The 20248-nt window shown below is 37.2% G+C and overlaps 3 protein-coding genes and 1 long non-coding RNA gene across 4 annotated transcripts; 1 reads left to right on the forward strand and 3 right to left on the reverse strand.

Annotated features, from left to right (window-relative positions):
- Window positions 1-3762: 3762 nt before the first annotated feature.
- On the reverse strand, window positions 3763-7337 carry LOC309712928 (uncharacterized protein). Its single transcript, XM_082544142.1, has 6 exons — window positions 7260-7337; window positions 6798-7124; window positions 6156-6497; window positions 5867-5995; window positions 5736-5779; window positions 3763-4676 (listed from the first exon to the last, which is right to left on the reverse strand). The coding sequence occupies exons 1-6, from the start codon at window positions 7300-7302 to the stop codon at window positions 4566-4568; spliced, it is 996 nt and encodes a 331-aa protein (XP_082400268.1). The 5' UTR covers window positions 7303-7337; the 3' UTR covers window positions 3763-4565.
- Window positions 7338-10742: 3405 nt separating this feature from the next.
- Window positions 10743-11332, reverse strand: LOC309713070. The gene is made up of 4 exons (XR_014278476.1): window positions 11261-11332; window positions 11018-11149; window positions 10897-10925; window positions 10743-10803 (listed from the first exon to the last, which is right to left on the reverse strand). It is a non-coding gene; the product is annotated as an uncharacterized lncRNA (long non-coding RNA).
- Window positions 11333-16140: 4808 nt separating this feature from the next.
- Window positions 16141-18599, forward strand: LOC309712767 (uncharacterized protein). Its single transcript, XM_082543833.1, has 3 exons — window positions 16141-16393; window positions 16582-16644; window positions 16996-18599. The coding sequence occupies exons 1-3, from the start codon at window positions 16292-16294 to the stop codon at window positions 18106-18108; spliced, it is 1278 nt and encodes a 425-aa protein (XP_082399959.1). The 5' UTR covers window positions 16141-16291; the 3' UTR covers window positions 18109-18599.
- Window positions 18600-18683: 84 nt separating this feature from the next.
- On the reverse strand, window positions 18684-20215 carry LOC309713012 (G2/M phase-specific E3 ubiquitin-protein ligase-like). Its single transcript, XM_082544327.1, has 4 exons — window positions 20160-20215; window positions 19675-19875; window positions 19371-19560; window positions 18684-19118 (listed from the first exon to the last, which is right to left on the reverse strand). The coding sequence occupies exons 2-4, from the start codon at window positions 19777-19779 to the stop codon at window positions 18811-18813; spliced, it is 603 nt and encodes a 200-aa protein (XP_082400453.1). The 5' UTR covers window positions 19780-19875; window positions 20160-20215; the 3' UTR covers window positions 18684-18810.
- Between the last annotated feature and the right edge of the window lie 33 nt (window positions 20216-20248).

A 20248-nucleotide genomic window follows, 5' to 3' on the forward strand; every position in this document is an offset into this window, starting at 1 on the left:
TGAAACATGGGCCCTTTATGTCACCCTTCAAATAGATCTGATTGGTTATCTCTGAATACAGATTCAAGAGCTCTCCCTCTTATATTGGTTGCATCCACGTATTTGAAGAGCAAATTAAATGTTTCTCATTCAGTCACTCATTTAAATTATAATCTAATTCATTTTCTATTGAATGTTGTGTTTCATCATTGTTCAATTTCTGCTTGGTTAGCTTTAGCCAGTAAAACCAAGTTAGATGCTGGATTTAAACAGAGCATTTTAAACTTAAAACCCCTCAGAAAGTTCTGTTTTTTATGTTACCTGAGTTACTGTGCGCTGAAGACACAAGCAAAGATTTTATATGCATTTATTCATACAGATGTCAGAGGTTGCTTACTTTACAATTGGTCAATCACATATTGCACAAATTATTCTTTTTGTGAAGTCCCACAGCTAGACTGTATTCTTTGTAATTCTGTGAAAATATGAAAACAAATGCATAGATCTTTTTTTATTAATCATATTAGATCACATAACTCCATCTTACTAATCAGTCTAAAGTCTTCAGATGTTGGGTACTTTGGTGATTAGTACTTCTGCCTGACATGAAATAGGTTTTGGGTTTCAAATATAGGTTGGGGCCTATATCTGCATGCCCTCTCTGGATACTCTTGCTTCATCCTCCAATCCAAAGACATGAATGGTGTTAGGTTAATTGGTCATTCTAAATTCAGTAACACGTGTCAGTGTGATAATGAGTGGTTGTCTCCCTGTCACCCATGTAAAAGGCTGTGTCCCAATTAAGAGACTGCACGCTTTAAGTACGCATTTTAAGTGCGGTTACGTCACCACCACGCGACGACGGCTGTCCCAATTCGAAGTGTACTTCAAATGCATACTCCAAATGCGCCGTCGATTTCCCCAAATTTCAAGCGTGGTCCGGTGCACGCTTCGTGGTCCCATATATCCCACAATTCATAGCGCGGCGGTGGGTGTGGATAATTTTGCCGCAAAATACGGCAGAAGGGAGCGGCCGAAGAGGTTGGTTTTTTTTTTCAAAACTTTATTGAAATTATAAAGCGAACAGTCAGTCATTCCAGTTCAATTTGTACAGTAGACATACAAGGCAAATAAGAGTAACAATATACAGTACAATGAAATAATGGCATGACAGTGGATATAGCCATCTTGTCAAGTGTGGTGGTGTGGATACAGGACACAAACGCAGGGCTCTCTCTGCAGAATTAGGGATTTTATTTACAGTGAAACAACACTGACGAAAAGTGCAACAGTCCTCTATGTGTGAGTTCCTTTTCCCCTTTCGTGCTCACTCTCCGTTCCCCTGCTGTGACGTCTACTGTGTCCATGGTGAGTGGTGTTTATGTACAAAAGTGCTCAACTCCCTCCACTTGTGTCTGCAAACTAAACAAGCAAACGATGAGTACCTGCCAACTCCACTCTGAAACTCTGTCATACACTTGTTGATGACTCTCAACGATCCAGCTTCGACTGAAGCTCAGCTCAGCTGTTAAATAACTCTTCACATGGGGTTGATCGGCAACAGCTAAGTGTCAGTAACTTTCAAGTGTGGCTGGCTTGGCAGTGGGAAACTCCCTGAACCTGACATCTCCATAAAACCGCCGTACCTCCCCCCCCCCCCTACACACACACACCAGCTCGCACATGGGAAACGAGGGACGGGGACATGGCTGCGGCAGGTCACTCAGCGAGGACTGCAGCCATGACACATCTTACAGATGCTGTAAGTTGTAAAGACTGATACCGATAACTCAGACAATATTTTTAAACTGCATTGTCATATTATCTTAGTAAAAACTTGTAAATAGTTAACACATAAATGTTAGGAAAATCTGTTTCTCTAGTCTACAAAAATAATCAGATTTTTAAACCACTCAACAGCAATATGTGTATAATAACAATGAGACAGAAAATAATCCTAACCCGATTTTTAGTAGGGGATCCTCTCCGTTATTCTATTGAGCACATTCCAATTATAAGCAGCAACTACTAAGATTTAGGTTACCAAAGGCAATTAAAGAAGCACATGGGATGACACGACAACAAGCAGAGGAAAACACAGGCTTAAATACACAGAGGAGTAACAAGGGAAGGAGAAACACATGGGGAACACAGCTGGGAGAAATCAAACACAATGAGATGCGGAGGAAGCAAAACTGAATAAACGAACATAAGATATGAGACTACAAAAGGTAAACAGGAAACATGAGACTGGCCCAGAGACATGGACTTGACACTGAGACAAGAAGACATGACAGGGGAGACAGAGATTACAGAGAAGTACAGAACACAGAGATTTTACAGTATAACAAGCTTAATCTCCCCTGCCTGAATGCTTTACAATTTTTGCTGTTTTATAATGCACTTGACCACGATATTAAGATTACATTTTCAACTTTACTGTCACTTCAACGTTGTCATTGTGCAAAGAACGGTGATGACAAACCCAGCCTGCTTGTCCGTTACTTAAGCAGGAAGAGATGCACTAGTATACAGAGCTGAGGAGGTGGTTGTGGTTACACTCTCCATCCTCTACTCTCACTTCAGAGCACCACTCTCACAGTGCAACATAAACAAACTGACCTGGAAGCTTCTGGTGTAATTGAAACATATGTACCAATGTATGTAGTGATAGAGCAATGTGATGTGAATCATAGGAGAACGTGAATAAACGAGCTGAGACTTCAATCTGTATATCTGTACACACAGTGGAAGATTTAGGTAAATTTACAAAGACAGAAGAAAGAAAATGTTCAATCATTTGAATGACGAAAGAAAAAGAGAAAATATTTAAAGAGCTAGTCTAACTACACTTGCTGCTTGACAATAAGACAGTTCAATCAAGTAATAACCTGCAATTTCCTGAGACAGTCCTGTGTCCAGCCTATGCTTACAAATGTAGAGACAGCTGCAAACAAGAAATGTAACAACTGAAAATATACTTTAAATAATATAAATAAAGACTGAATAAAGGCTCAGACTCTTATGTCTATCATCTCCCATGTTGTAATAAGTATTTTGTTTCTGTGCACAAAACTATTTGTACACGACGGATGCAAAGATGAAGATAAACAGAGTTGATGCACAGAAGCAGCATTGCTGTGTTTGGACTTTTCTTCCCGTTTTCTTTTTGGTTTCAAAGAGCTGGTCTAGTAGCACTTTATGTATTTTTAAAAGAAAAGTGGAACGGCACTATAATAGTAACTACGCTTAGCTTTTACATCAATACAAGGAGCTGTTAGAGCATATTTGAGGAAGGCACACACAGAGACCTGCTTAGTCATGCTTCAGTTCTTGATCACAGTCTGTGTCTGCAGATATACAACAGTTACAGTTTTTGTGGTTGATTTTCTTTTTTAAAAGACACTTTAAAAAAAATAAGCACATTAACGTAGCTGAAATGATCAGTTCTATTTGTTTTTTATAACTAGTCTGTTTAAGTGCCTTAAGGCTCGTCTCGCATTTTATCTAGGGAGAAAGCTCACAGTGATATCTGTTGTGAGTGAACAGATTCAGTGTTTGTTCAAGAGGCAGAGAAATTGGCCATTACAACGTTTGTCTGTCAGTGTATCTGATGAATGTGGCTTTGCTTGCTCTTTTCTTTTGACATGCAAAGGGGCATTCACTACAAGCATAAGACATAAAAAGATATAATAGAAAGACACTTATAGCTCAGATTCTAGTGTTTTTTGCTTGTTTATTTGCTTGTTTTCTTTTCTAAGCAGCAAAAAATTTAACACCGTCTCAGCGACAATTCACACCAGTATCAGTGCTCTATCAAACAGACCTACCTTTGTGGTTTTGGCTACATTTTTTATTGTGCTGCTAAGCAAAGAAGAAGATAACTTTACAAACAATGAATTTATTTATAATTAATATTTACAATAGATTTATACCATTAAGGTTAACAGAAGTGAATAATAAGCAAACTGACCAAGGCTAAATTACAAACACAAAACTCCACGCTCTGGCCAGAAGAAAAGTAGCGCTAAGCTATAAGTTGAAACAAAACTACAATGCCAAGAATTTTTTTTTAATCTTATACTCAAGTAAGACTATGTCATTAAAGAAGAGTATAATTCTACACACTTGCACTGAACTCACTCTGCCTGCTATTAATGATATAAATTCAAACATATATGTCATTTCAGGCTATGAACTATGCAGCTTTTAGTTGCTCCACAACAAAAGTAAAAGAATCAAAGAAAAAAAAGAGAGGAGAGTCACTAGCAGACTGTGGACACTGCAGGTTTTCTGTCAGATTAGCATCATCAATCCTCTGTATAGGCAGAAAAAGGCCAGAGCAGCAGTCCTTTAACAGATGCTTAAAAACCGATGGGACCCCTGTTTTGTTTTGTTTTTTAAATTAAGGTTATTTTGGAGATAGTTAATGATGATGCAATAAGCTTACTGGTGATTGACTGAACATGTTATTATTAACAGGAACAGAACAAAAAAAAATGAAATACAAAAAAAAAATAAAATTAAAGTCCATTGGCTCTAAGGAAACATCCTCAGTGTTATGGGGGTAAGCATGGGAAACAGATCTAATCCGGTCCAAAATTCATGGAAATCTGCTGCCTCTTCACGGCCTTTATGTTCTTTTTATCTTGTATCACAGTAAAGATGACAGCAGAAAACACTGATGTGTCCTTTTCCTGGAAAAATAAAAAAAATATTAGAAACATCAAAACCAGAAAAACTAGTAATGCACACACACTAAACACTTTTTTACGCTTTATTCAACATTTGTACACTCTTGGTGTTCCTGGTCAAAAATGATCAAGCATTCAGTTACACCCCCCTTTGTAAGATGAACATACATACGCACTGATCCATATGTATAATGCATGCACATATGAGCACAAACATTGTTTCAGTAGTATCTAACTTTTTCTCATAGGTTTGGTATTTAATGCTCACAGGTCACTGTGTGACAGCATCATGCCAGGTCGATATACCCTGAGGGCGGCTCTTTATTACGTATTTGATTACTAGACAGGTGATTAGGAAAGAGGCCACGACACTGGCAGTAAGGATGGATTAAAGGAGCAAGTGTCAGAAGCTGAAGATGTCATGGAATATAATCCAGAACAAGAAATGACAGATAAGGAGCAATTCAGTGATGAAGAGGAAGGCCATGATGAGGCCATCGCATTTAAGTCAAAGAATGGAAACGTATCAACACCTGAGAATTAAATTGGGCCTTCAGCTGAAAAGGTCATCAGGATGACCGCAGGACCTAAAAATATGCCATATCCTGGATTGGTGATGTCAAATTCTGCTTTGAACAGAGTCCATCAAAACCATAGTGGTAAATTTGACCAACTTGGAAGGGAGACAGATTTACAAAGATAATTGGAGTGTGTCGAGCGCCATCCACTCATCTGTCAGACGCAAGTGCAGTTTGGGGGAAATTTCCTCCATACAAAAATAAAATATTTCCGTTAGAGTTTTGACAGGGAACACAGCAAGTGTTATCTTCTGTGACTGTATAAAAAATTTGAATTGTTTCACAGCAAATGTCCATGGTAACTTTGGCCCAAAGCAGTCTGTAATGTTTCATCTGATTATTGCTTATTGTCAAAGTAATGCACAAATTATGTTTTTTAGAATATGAATTCAAGGCATATTAGCTCAGCTTTTGTGAGTCCTAATGAAAAATTGTTTAACACAAAATAAACACAACATGACCGATGTACCATTATTTACTTTACCTGTTGTCTTTTGAAATCACCAGAGTTTTTCTCCAGGATAGTAGCTTGAATATAGAACATATAAATAATTATTAGAAATGTAACATTCATCCATTTTGTTAACTTCACAGACAGCTATGAACTTTGATTACCTTTGCAATAATCACTGTTGGTTTTCTTGATTGCGTAAGCGAGGAAAGCAACAACAATCAGAACCAAGATGGGACATAGCAGAAAAATAACTGTAGTGGCACTCTGTGACCACACGCTGCACCCAGGAACTAAATTAAAGGTAAAAAAACAACAAAAATAAATTTAAGGACAATATAAATTACAAAATTACCTTTTTTAAATTTTACCTTCTATGAAATCACTATGAACGTGAAACAAAAGGCACTTATTTTTCTGATATTCTAAGAAACAGATAAATGAAACCAGTACCTTGAAGTTTAGTTCCTTTTCCAAACAATATCTTCCCACATGTGGCCACAGCACAATAGTAAGTCCCTTCTTCTGAGGAGCTAATACTTTTATTGAACTGATAAACACAACTCTGCTGAGTCGCAGAGTTACTCCCACATTCATGATGTCTGTTTCCATCAGTGTAGATGATGCTAGGATGAGATGGATTTGATCCTTGTCTAAACCAGAACATACTGAGACCTCCGGAACATGTCTTGTTATCAAAATTAGAGAGGAGTGAACAATGAAGAGTGACTGAGCCTCCTGGAGGGGCTATTTTCTTTTGAACAACAGAATAGTTCGATGTTCTCTGGGTGTTTCCTGTCAAAATAAATATATTAACAAATGTGATTATAAAGAATACTGAAAGAAAAATAGAACAATAGTTTCAACATGTGTTACTTAAAAGATATATTTCACTTAAGGATCACTGGAAACATAAAAAAACCCCAAATCAAATGTATCTTAAAGGTAAATTTAATAATATTTGAAAATATTTAAATTGAAAGTTTAGTGATTTTTTTTTCTAAACATGCTCATTGATAAATTATTATCTTTAGTATTTATGTGATAAAGTTTTAGTTGCTGAAGCAAATTTTTATAGAAGAATCACATTATTACCTTTTACTAACAAATATGTCGCAGTCCATTTGGTATCTTGGAGCCACGCTGTGAATCCACAGTGATAGATTCCCTCGTCCTCTTGTCTTGTCCTCAAAATGGTCAGGTTGGCCAGATTCTTGTCATAATTAACATCCCATTTTGAGTTTTTGAACTCAGGTGCAAAGGCAGGTTCTGCAGAGTCCTTCACTGTCCAAATTCTTTGCAGAGAGTCTCCAGGACTCTGCTTGTACCAGTCGACTCTACGCCTGTACTCGGTCTTAGGCAGGTCACACAGCAAAGTTGCAGGTTCACCGAGTTGAACTGTAGTTACTGGAATAAGTGTGTCTAATATGAAAGAAAACATACAAAATCTAAAACATTAAGTCACAATGATGCAGGAAAGCACCAGGTAAAAGTGAACAATAAAGCCAACGTACTTATATGTTGAAAATAACGTTAATAAAATAATAAAGCACTTACATCCTCGATGAAGAAGAAGCAGTATGACCCACAACGCATTCATGTTGGTATTCTCTCTTTTTAGTGACCTTGTAGAAATTTCAGTCAGTGTAGGGGGTAACATGGACCTTTTACACCACACTGTCAAATGCATCTGATTGGTTATCACAGAATAAATATTCAAGTGCAGTTCCTGTCACATGGGTCTCATCCAGGTCTTTGATGAGCAAATTGCCTTTTTCTTTATCCGGCTTCTCACTTTTTTTTAAATATAACATAAGCCTTTTGTAGTTTTTGTTAGAGACAAAATTTTACTTCAACTTTCCCTGCAGTGTCTTAAAAGTTTACAATAGGATGTAGAGGAGCAGTTGTATGAACACACCTGACTTTCACTCAGAAGACTGAGGTTTGAGTCTTATCTGGAATATTTTTGTATTGACTCACTGAGTACTGTGAAGTTTAGACAATAGCTACTTGGTGTTTTTAGAAACCAAACCTACTTAGTGGGACTTGGGTTCCCATCGTGTCACCTTGCTGGTTCTATGACTCAGTGTTTCCAGTTTTCTTATTTTTGCATTTTACTATTGTTTAGTTTCCTCGTTCTTCCTGCTTTAATCATTTGTATTTCTGGTTGTGACTTCTTGTTCATTTAATCTGTTCTCATTTGTGCCTCCCTGTGTAGTCTATCGTGTGTGTTTAGTTCTGTCTCATTCTTCTGTGTTCCATGTTTCTCACTTTGTTTCTCTTGTCTCTCTGCTCCAGGGTCATGCATCCAGTTCTCCATTTAGTCACATCTCCGTGTCTCAGTGTCAAGTCTGTGTCTTTGTGAATGTCTTGGTTTCCTGTTTTACTTTGACAGTCTTGCATCATTTGTTAATGTTTCCAGTTTTTCTTCCTTCCCGTCTTGTTATGTGTGATTACTCCTTACTCCCAGCTGTGCTCTCCTCCTGTATCTCATTCCCTTGTTATCTCTCGGTGTGTCCCTCTGCCTGTTGTTGCCTTGCTGTGAGTTTCCTCCGTGCTTCTGGTAAATACCTAGTTTTATGTTGCTGGTTGAGGTTTTTTTTAGTTTTCTAGTTAGAGTTTCATGTCTCTAATTTCTGGTTTAGTTCTCTTGTATTTAGTGTTGAGTTTTGTACAGCAAAATAAAGCTACGTCCTTTAGTTTATCCTTCTGTGTCTCGAGTCCTGCATTTGTGTCCTACATTCTGCCTGTCACACAGCTAAACATGAAACACAGAGCATTTTACAGTTTTGGAAAGGCAGTGTTCTTGGCTTTTCATGGCTACCAGGATTTCCATTCTCTGACTTCTGTAAAAGCAAAAACACAGGAATACATTTTTCCATATCATTAGAGGTTGCTTAATGTTACAATATGTTATAAGTTATAATAACATTTTACACAAATAACTTTTTTCACAAATCTTATCTGGGGGAGGAAAATTTGCAGACACAGCTGTTTGGAGACCTAAACACACTTGCATCAACTTCAAAACACTGGGTATTACAACAAGACTTACCGAATATATTGTAAAAATGAATGAGTATAGCCAAGTGTTTACGCAGTTAACGAGCATGCCCAAAGCAGCAGTGTCCATAGTTCAAATCTTAATGAGTTTTGAATTTCTAGATCAGTACCGGTCCGTGGCCCGGGGGTTGGTTCTAATGTGCTGCATACCCATTAATCCACCCCATTCTCCTCTCATGTAAGTGTTCCCTCTGCCACAGTTCAATATTCCATCCAACCCACTGAAGTAATTATTCATCTTTTATCTACAGTCCTCTGTATATCCGTGTATCAGTCATTGAGCTGTACTAACTCTGGTTCTTGATATAGAAACCTTCATGTCAAAATGTGTGTGAAGAAAACATGTAGCATCGCAAAATTGTTGCTTAACATTGTTTTCTATGGCGTCAAAATGGCTTCTCTCTTGGTTGTAGTACTAATGCTTCAAAATGGATTACACTGTCTAATAAGCAATGTCAAAATGGATATGCCCATCTTTAGTTTTTGACCTTTCACGTTCTCTCGCTTTTCTCTTTCACAAATTTAACCATTAGAATACACATTTCTATCTCCGATCGGGATTTCTTATTGGACTGGTGACTTCTATCCGACTATCATGCATATCATGATTGTCTGGCATCCTCTTCTGTCACACCTCTGCTTGTCCTCCTTCAAACCACTCAAAAGTAAGCTCCACCCACTCCACCCTGCTGCTATCATTATGCCACAAATCACCCCAGACACTTCCCTCCGCCCACTCCACCCTGCCTACACTCTGTTCTTCAGCTCTGTTGTGCACTCTCTATTGCTTTGGAAGATTGACCCTAGGTGTTTGAACTCATCCACCTTCACAACTTATGCCTTGCACTTCTCATTTCTACTATTTCTCTGTCACTGCTCACACATCTGCCGTGACTCTGTTCTCATGCTTGACTTGCACAACCTTCACATACTTGCATATTAAAAACTAAGAGAACTATTAAAATGTTTCCGGGTCCTGACATTACACATTGCCATTTGCTGTCACATGTTTTTTTTTTTTTTTTTTTTTTTACAATTATCATTTTAATTCATTTTAACTGAAACAACCATCAACAATCTGGCACATGAAGTTAACTTTGTGTTAAAGTATATAATCTATATAAGTATATAATCTAGTGTAGCAATGCAGTTCTTTATAATGTGATGCAACGTAAAAATGTCCACATGTCACCCATTTTGAGTAGTCATATTTCACAGCGATGTCAATTCTGTCTTCCACAGTTGTGAGGAAGAAGTAAAAACCTAAATGTAGAGTCACATTGCAGAGTATTTAAAAAAAGAAATGAGAACTAATATAAATCTAAAGTTAAACAGAGTCCAAAGAGAAACAGACAAAACAAAACAAGGAACCAGGATGAATGGAGAACATGCAGAATAACTCATAGCAGCACATGAGGAATGAACTGACACTTGCACAAAGAGGAACAGAGGGTTACATAATATGTACAAACAGAGGGCTGACTTTAATAATATAAAATAGCTTTTATTAGTCCCATAGTTGGGAAATTCACAGGGCACATAGGCAGGGAACACACATTAAGTAATATTTAACACTATTAATAATTGTGTTAGTAATTAACGAACATTAGACAAAAGAGGGATGTGAAGCCACCAAAGAGCATCACAGCTTCTTCCCAAACCAAAAAACCCCAAAACAAACAAACAAGCAAACACATTTAAACAAAATAGCACACACAAAAACTGGACTTCTACAGAATACAAATGTGTGTGATGTTAGACTTGAGGAACTGCATAGTATTCAGTATGACAAAGAAATTCTTCAGAAGGGATATCAAGCCTCAATGCTGTTAAGTCCTACAGATTCCAGTTTTCCAGAACAACTATAGTACTAATGAGCATACATTATTCAGTACACAAATAGTTAATTTATGGCTAAAACACTGACATCACTGTAGACTGTTTCTCCCTCTGTCACTTTTTCATTCCTTCGCTCTACTTTGCCATTTTTCGTCCTGTTGAAAGTTGGTACAGTATAAACCATGAGGTCCTCTTCTGTCTGAGGAAATAGATGAAGTTTATGATGAGATGGGAATGTTAATTATAAACACGTAGCTAAAACATTAAAACATTTTAATTTTTTCAGTTTTACCTGCTGACCTTGCTGATCACCATCACTGCCTGTTTGGAAGACAGAGACGTTTAAGATGAAAGATGCTGTAGGCTGATTACAAAACAAACAAACAAACAAATAAATAAATAATGTCTATTACCATTCCAACAATCACAAGAGTTTTTCTTGATGGTATAGATGAGGAAACCTATAACCATCAGACTTGTAACCAAAGCAGCACATAACAAAAAGAGAGCTGTGTTGGCCGTCTGCAAATCCCACATGTCAAGTGCTGTAAAAAAATAATCACCCAATAATTGTGATTATTTTGGTAAAATTATCAATTAAAACAAATATATTTTATTGATCACATGGGTATGTTGTGCAGAAGTGTAAAATTTACCTTTAATGTCCAGTTTTGATTCATTTCCAAAAATGATCTGTCCACATATGGCCACAGCACAGTAGTAAGGCCCAGGATCAGAGGAGCTGACGTTCCTTGAGAAGCTGTAGACACATTTACGTTGTGAGGGAGCTTCAGGACTCCCACATTCATCACCACTGTTTCCATGAACATAAATGGAATGGGATTTCTCTGATCCAGCTCTGAACCAGTACACACTGGGATTTTCTGGACACGTTTTCTTCTCATACTTAGAGAGGACTGAACACCGCAGAGTCTCTTGGGCTCCTGAATGAATACGATCAGAAGATCGTATTTGTATGACATCAGGTTCTGGTCCTTTTGAAAAAGATTAACATAAATAAATAAATGAACTTTATTGAGATGCCATTGAACTGAACATTTTAAAATTAGACTCATAAGCACATAGACTTTTTTTTTTTTACCTTTGATTGTCAGAAATGTTCCCTCCAAAAAGGTCATAGCAAGCTGTCTGACTTTTATGCAGTAGTAAAAACCAGTATCACTTAGTTTAGTTTTACTGATTTGCATAATAAAGGTTCCAGGTTCTTGTTTTACTGTAATATGAGACGTATTGTTAACATCGTCATAATCAAAGGTGAATGTTCCTCCCAAGAATTCAAACTGGTTTCCAGAAACAAGTCTGATCCAAAATAATGTTTCCTGGTGCAAAAGTGTTGACTGGCGAATACACGAAAGTGTCACATTTTGTCCAACATCAACAGTCTTTGTCACAAAATTGTGATCATTTGAGCAACCTGGAAAAACAAACAAACAAAAAAAGTTATGATACTTGTAAACAAATAGTATTACAAACAAGAAAGATAAACTGTTGTCTGCCACGTGCTAAATTACTGTGAGAACATATGCATGGTACTTTAATTATAACTGCAACACGTCTTTGATACATACTTACCCCCCATTCTGGCTGTCAGCAGGAAATAAAATAGGACCATCATTTTCTTATTAAAACACATTTACATTGGAGCATATGATGATATGACCAGCTTTAAAATAGACGTGCAATGTGGGAGGGAACAATTTTAGATCAGTCTGATTGGCCTTGCTTTGCTTTCTCATTCACTATATTACCACAGTGGAAATATCAACTATATTTCCTACATAAACACATGAAACAACACCAACAACTAGAACCAATCATGATTAGTGTGAAGCATTTCTTTTGTGTTGTGTAATTCAAACACATTAAACATAAAACATTCTTTTCATTATATGTTTAGAAAGTCTGACGTTTTCAGCTGAAACTAAATAGGTCTGTCTGACTGGGGCAAATACAAATCTACAGTGATGTGAAAGAGAAAGTACACCCCCTTTCAATCGTAATGTGTTTCACTCACTATTCTGAAACATTATTTATCAATAGACCCTGAGATTAACAACTCAGACACACAATTTCATTATTTATGTACAACAAACTGGGTTAAATTTAAGCAGAATAGGATTCAATAGCTGGATCTGAAAACTTTTAAAACCACCATTATGTCTCTGTGGAAGAATGTTGGCACACTTTTCTTTACAATACTGCTTCAGTTGTTTAGTTTGAGGTTTGTACTCTTTGACTATGTAAAGCTCTCTTGATGTCTGAATTTTGATGAGCTATCATAAGATCTTGACTATTTTCTTTTTCAACCATTCTGTGGAAGATCTGCTGTTGCAGGATCTTTTTGTTGTTACATGATTCAGCTTTGGTCAAGCAGTTAGATGTTTGAGAGATGTGCTTACATCAGACTCTAGATTATTTTGATATACAGGGAGTGCAGAATTATTAGGCAAATGAGTATTTTGTCCACATCATCCTCTTCATGCACGTTGTCTTACTCCAAGCTGTATAGGCTCGAAAGCCTACTACCAATTAAGCATATTAGGTGATGTGCATATCTGTAATGAGAAGGGGTGTGGTCTAATGACATCAACACCCTATATCAGGTGTGCATAATTATTAGGCAATGTCCTTTCCTTTGGCAAAATGGGTCAAAAGAAGGACTTGACAGGCTCAGAAAAGTCAAAAATAGTGAGATATCTTGCAGAGGGATGCAGCAGTCTCAAAATTGCAAAGCTTCTGAAGCGTGATCATCGAACAATCAGGCGTTTCATTCAAAATAGTCAACAGGGTCGCAAGAAGCGTGTGGAAAAACCAAGGCGCAAAATAACTGCCCATGAACTGAGAAAAGTCAAGCGTGCAGCTGCCAAGATGCCACTTGCCACCAGTTTGGCCATATTTCAGAGCTGCAACATCACTGGAGTGCCCAAAAGCACAAGGTGTGCAATACTCAGAGACATGGCCAAGGTAAGAAAGGCTGAAAGACGACCACCACTGAACAAGACACACAAGCTGAAACGTCAAGACTGGGCCAAGAAATATCTCAAGACTGGTTTTTCTAAGGTTTTATGGACTGATGAAATGAGAGTGAGTCTTGATGGGCCAGATGGATGGGCCCGTGGCTGGATTGGTAAAGGGCAGAGAGCTCCAGTCCGACGCCAGCAAGGTGGAGGTGGAGTACTGGTTTGGGCTGGTATCATCAAAGATGAGCTTGTGGGGCCTTTTCGGGTTGAGGATGGAGTCAAGCTCAACTCCCAGTCCTACTGCCGGTTTCTGGAAGACACCTTCTTCAAGCAGTGGTACAGGAAGAAGTCTGCATCCTTCAAGAAAAACATGATTTTCATGCAGGACAATGCTCCATCACACGCGTCCAAGTACTCCACAGCGTGGCTGCAAGAAAGGGTATAAAAGAAGAAAAACTAATGACATGGCCACCTTGTTCACCTGATCTGAACCCCATTGAGAACCTGTGGTCCATAATCAAATGTGAGATTTACAAGGAGGGAAAACAGTACACCTCTCTGAACAGTGTCTGGGAGGCTGTGGTTGCTGCTGCACGCAATGTTGATGGTGAACAGATCAAAACACTGACAGAATCCATGGATGGCAGGCTTTTGAGTGTCCTTGCAAAGAAAGGTGGCTATATTGGTCGCTGATTTGTTTTTGTTTTGTTTTTGAATGTCAGAAATGTATATTTGTGAATGTGGAGATGTTATATTGGTTTCACTGGTAAAAATAAATGATTGAAATGGGTATATATTTGTTTTTTGTTAAGTTGCCTAATAATTATGCACAGTAATAGTCACCTGAACACACAGATATCCCCCTAAAATAGTTAAAACTAAAAACAAACTAAAAACTACTTCCAAAAACATTCAGCTTTGATATTAATGAGTTTTTTGGGTTCATTGAGAACATGGTTGTTGTTCAATAATAACATTATTCCTCAAAAATACAACTTGCCTAATAATTCTGCACTCCCTGTACAGTGGTGTCCTGGCTACAAAATAAGCCCAAATTATCACCCATGCGTCACTGTGCTTGATAGCTATTATGAGGTGTTAATGCTCATATGTTCTGTTTGTTTATCACCAAACTCATGGCACTGTCTATTATGGCTAAAAATCTCCAGCTTGATCTTCTCTGTTCAAAGAACATTGTTCCCGAAGTTTTGTGTTTGCTGAGATGAACAGTACACAGTACAGCAGTCTGCATGGTATTTGACAAAGAATAACATCAATTATAGAATCATTTATAGGAAACATGTTGTCTTCCCACCATGGTCACAGAACACAATCAGAACATTCTATGTACAGGATAACTGGTACAAATACATCTTAAAACAGAGGATTATATAGACAAAACATAACACTAGCCTAATACTTCTAGATAATACTAACCTTTCTGTTTGGCCATCAGAGAAGGTCAAGGCTATTCAGTCCATTTATAAGACTACTGTCATGAATTCTTAAAACCCCTTTTTTGTAGTTTCTCTGAATATTGCACAGCCTGACCCTGGGTTGAATTTGCCGGGGTGTCCATTCATGAGAAAATTAGAAACTCTCTCAAATACTTGGCAATTAATCTAAATGTGTTCAGGTTTTGAAAGACTTTTCTTTTTCACTAGTGAATAATGGACTCCTATTTTTTTGAGTTGGGGTGGGGGCTTCCCCAAGACCGATGGGCAGCAACAATTGCTTCACTGAGATAATTAATCATCCATTAATTACAGGTGACCAATTTGTTAACAATTCTCAGGGTAAATATGAGTTGGGGTTCTTTGGGTTGTTTTTCTTTGTTTGTTTGTTTGTTTTCTTGTCTTGTTGTGTTAATGTCCTAAACAACAGGAGAAGAGAACAGGAAGCATTCGTGTTTAATATAACCAAAACTCTAAATACAAACTGAGTAAGATATCGTGTCAAAGTCATGCAATATGGTATCCACAGCAGTATACAATGCAAATAAAGTTAGCAGTTGTCTATGGGACGCCGTTTGTAAACTGAAACATGCCGACATTAACAGCAACATTTTTCCACATTTAGCTCTAAATCTTACAAAAACATGTTTTTTCGAGTCATTTTTTACAACATTTAGTAAAATATTTGTAACTTTTCATATTTAAAACAGGATTTTAAATGTTAAATCTAAATGCTAAATGTTAAATCTAAATGTTAAATGTTAAATCTAAATGCTAAATGTTAAATGTAAATATTATATTTAAATGTAAATGTTAAATGTTAAATGTAAATATTATATTTAAATGTAAATGTTAAATGTTAAATCTAAATGTTATATATAAATCTAAATGTTAAATGTTAAATCTAAATATTATATATAAATCTAAATGTTAAATGTTAAATCTAAATGTTATATATAAATCTAAATGTTAAATGTTAAATCTAAATGTTATATATAAATCTAAATGTTAAATGTTAAATCTAAATGTTATATATAAATCTAAATGTTAAATGTTAAATCTAAATGTTACAGGAAACTAAATATTTAGCTAATATGCAAATTTATTGTACGGGTCAACGGAAATACCAAAATAAAAGCTTCAAGAAAACCTCCCGCGCTAAAGTGTGCCGGTCGCGGTCAGGTTCTGTGTTTGCGCTCCTCTTACGGTCACTTTTGACTGCCATGAGCTGCTTCGACTATTCCCTACCAGCATGTCCAGCGATTTAGCTGAAAACATTGGAAGAGCCGTTTTGTCGGCCATCCAACGATTCAGCGGTAGTGCACCCGCGACCTCACAAACGCCGCAGCACTTGGTAAGTTTATTGTATAGCATTTTGGACGGGTTGATAGCAGTGTTAGCAAAACTAGCAAAACTAAATTACTTAGCTAGTCCTCAATTATTTCATTTGGTAGGCAGCAGACAGAGATCGAACATCATACAACTCTATTTATTTATTTGGTAGGAAGGTAACAGTCGTTCTTGATGTAAATGTTTCCTTAGGAATCCAGCAATGCACCTGGACCAAGTAGACCTGCCGTCTCCACTGGGATACCATACTGCTCGGTAGGCCTTCTTACACATATCATTTAGCTGACTGATTTTTGTTTTTTCTTTGGTGTAATATGTCACCTTAAATTAAATCCTGTCAAAGTAATGATTCTGATTCTACATACATTTCATCTTCTTAGGGGTCCATTACTAGCAGTGTCACATCACCACCAACAACATTCACAAGTTTTACGTCATATTTTATTACTGTTTTTGCTGTGAAGTGTCTTTTGATTGCTCACTTTCATATTTTAAAACTATTGATAAAATATTACTCTAGCTAATCTGTCACAGTACAATTGCCTCAAATTACCCATCTTTTGTTATAGAATTGTGCTCATTGAGATTTTCTGTGCCGTGTTCTAGGATGGTTACCAAGGAAGGCTTCAGATTTCCAAAGAGGAATTGGAAAATGTTCTTTCCCTGAAAACATCTTTTACTGAAGCTGCATCTATCCTTTCCATCTCCAGGCCCACTCTGTATAAGTTACTGCAAGACTATAATATCTCAGAGTCAAAATTCAATGTAATCAGTGACCATGAGTTAGATCAGATAGTGTCCCAGATAAAAACTGAACATCCAAATGTTGGAGAAGTGATGCTGATGGGTCATCTGCGTTCCAAAAACATAGTGGTTCAAAGATGGTGCGTAAGAGAGTCACTGCGGAGGGTGGACTCGGCTGGTGTTCTATCCAGGAGAAGAACTGCAGTTGCTCGGCGAGTATATTCTGTGCCTCATCCAAATTTCATATGGCACATAGATGGAAATCACAAACTGATTCGCTGGAAGTTTGTTGTTCATGGTGCAATAGATGGATACAGCAGGATGTTGATGTTTCTTCAGTGCTCCAGCAATAATCGAGCTGAGACTGTGAAAGCCCTCTTTACTGCAGCTGTTGGACAATTTGGCAGACCCCTGCATATCAGGACTGATCACGGAGGAGAGAATGCTCAGATTTGGGAGGACATGCGAGCAAGCAGGGGTGAAAGCTCTGTCTTAATGGGAAGTTCTGTGCACAACCAGAGGATTGAGCGTTTCAACCGAGACTTAAACAACAACTGTAGCCGCATTTATGCACCTATATTTTATGAATTGGAATCACTTGGTATCCTAGACTTAGAAAATGCAACAGACCTATTTTGCCTTCATTATGTGATTCTACCACGAATCAACCGCACTTTGAAGGAATTCAAAGCTGGATATAACAATCACTCTGTTTCCACTGAAGGTAATAGAACTCCCATCCAGCTTTTTGCCTGCGGAACTCATGTGTCTCATCGTCACAACCCAGAACTTTCTACAGCAGAGGTCTCCATACACTCCTTGTCAAACTCTGAAAGTAGGTTTGTCCCATTAAATGACAGCGATTTACAAGAGCTATATACAAGCATTCACCCTTTTGAAGAAGACAACAATAATGGTAAAACATTGTTTCAACGAACACAGCAGTATATTTTTAACAAACTTGTAAATGTGTGACCTCAACCACAGGATACCAGTGATGTTCTAAAGAGTGATGACACTTAGCATTCTTAAATGCTGTACAGCAAATGCAGTTTTTGTACTACTGCAGAAGCCCCTCCCCTCTAGCAGTGATGCCTCCTGCCACATAAGGACTCAGAGTTAATGACTGACAGTGACTCATAGGCTATTCAGAAGGCTACAACCACTTTTAGTTTATGGGTAAAACCAGTTATTCAGATTGCAGTAAAGATCAAATTCACACTGTAATACAGTATAACAGTGAAAATTATCAACACGGAACAGTCAGTCTTTAAATCAATTCACAAGATTATCTACAGTATTGTTTTAATCATTGTAAAGTTGCAATAGTCTTAATAAATGTTGCTGTTAGATGTCTAAGTAATCCTGGCTTGTTCTACAAAGCATGTTTAGTATACTCTGTGCATAAACTGTTTTGAAGTGTCCTTGTTTAAAAAAGAAAAGCTTAATAAAATTATTGTATTACACCAGTGACTTTATTGATTTGTCGTTGAAAATACAGAGTTAGCATTTTTATAAATCTATTGAAGCTTTGAAAATTGTTACATTTCAACATTAAATGCAGTCAGAATTTATTTCAACTATCTTGTATGAAGCAAAGTTACTTGAAACTACAATTAATGAACAGGATTAGAGTTAACAAACCCACCATTTTAATTTCACTTTTTTGGAACATGTTTAGATGGTGCTGAATAAAGCTCCATTCATGAGTGCTACTAAGAAGCAGTAATGAAAAGCATCATCATCAGCCATTGTTGTTTCATTCACAAAAAGCTGAAGCTCATTTGCACATGTGTGTGCAATCGGGAGATGTTTGCTTTCATCGTGAATGAATGTTATTTTAGGAGCTGGTTGAAAACCTATGGCTGGAACCTTGCTGCTCCCGGTGGCAAAAGCCAAGATGTGACCAGGCCTCAAAGCCTTCACAAATGCCTCTTCATCCTTGGTAAGAGTCCTTTCTCCAAGTGAGTCTCTCAGCTCTTCATCTAAAAACAAAGAAAAACCACCATTAACCTGGGGACACTAAAATAGTTAAAGCTTGAGCTAACAACTAAATGATGGCTAATGTTTTTATAAAAAATACAGCGGTTCTGTCTTTGCCTTGCTTGTCAGTTGTAAGCTATCATACATCTTTATTCCTGTTTTGTGTGTGCATGTGACATAAAAAGACAAAGTTTTACTTTAGTGTCCTGAATTGTTTCATGGCCACACTACATTATATGTGAATTTCTGCTTACTTTCGACACACTGGAGAAATTCCCGAAATTTGACCACCATCAGCTCCTCTCTAACTCTTCTGTTGCTCCCAAGGACAGAATAGCTTGGCCTGAGAACCCCAGCAATTAAACTGGCTGTCAGATCTTTGTCCTCCCCCGATAGGTCAAGCAGAACACGCAAACTGGGGTTCTCTCTCAGGAGTGATAAAATCTAGACAGAAAAGTTTAAATAATGGTTAAATTCCAGTTTTCAATACAAAAAGTAGCTCACTCTAAATGATTATAAAATAATGACCAATTGATACAGAAAAAAAATAAATCTCACTCCATAGTAGGACAAGCCATCAGTTAGTTGATCGAAACAGCTTTGCCGTTGCAGAACTGCAAGGTATAGAGCTGCATTTTTCACGAACAGATCTTTATTGGCCATGGTGACTGTGAGTGGAAGACCTTCAACTTGATATCGCCATGAGTCGCAGCAGCTGACTGCTTCCTCCAAATCATGTTGAGTTGTTGCATTTACAACCTAAATATTTAAGAAAAACACTTTAAATGTTTGTTTTTTACCAGTGTACACAAATACTGCAGATGGTTCATTTTAATTGGACTCGAAACGTTTTTGTTTTGGTTTATTTGGCTGTATTTCACCAATATTTTTTTTTTTAACAAAAAGGAAACAAATTGAAAATATAATACATGGAATTGCCTCTAATAACCAAAAGTGTATTTATTATATATTATAAAAGAAGACCAGAAGACTTGTGAATATAGGAAATATTACAATATTCTTGTTATAATATTGCAATTCACCTTTTTCAGATTCTCTCTTAACTCAGGGTCACCTATATCATCCGGTGTTAGGTGTACTTGAAGCAATGTCTCCTGACTAGGGATGGGTA

Source organism: Aulonocara stuartgranti (genome assembly GCF_965226115.1).
Source record: "Aulonocara stuartgranti genome assembly, chromosome: 2".
Classification (NCBI taxonomy): domain Eukaryota; kingdom Metazoa; phylum Chordata; class Actinopteri; order Cichliformes; family Cichlidae; genus Aulonocara; species Aulonocara stuartgranti.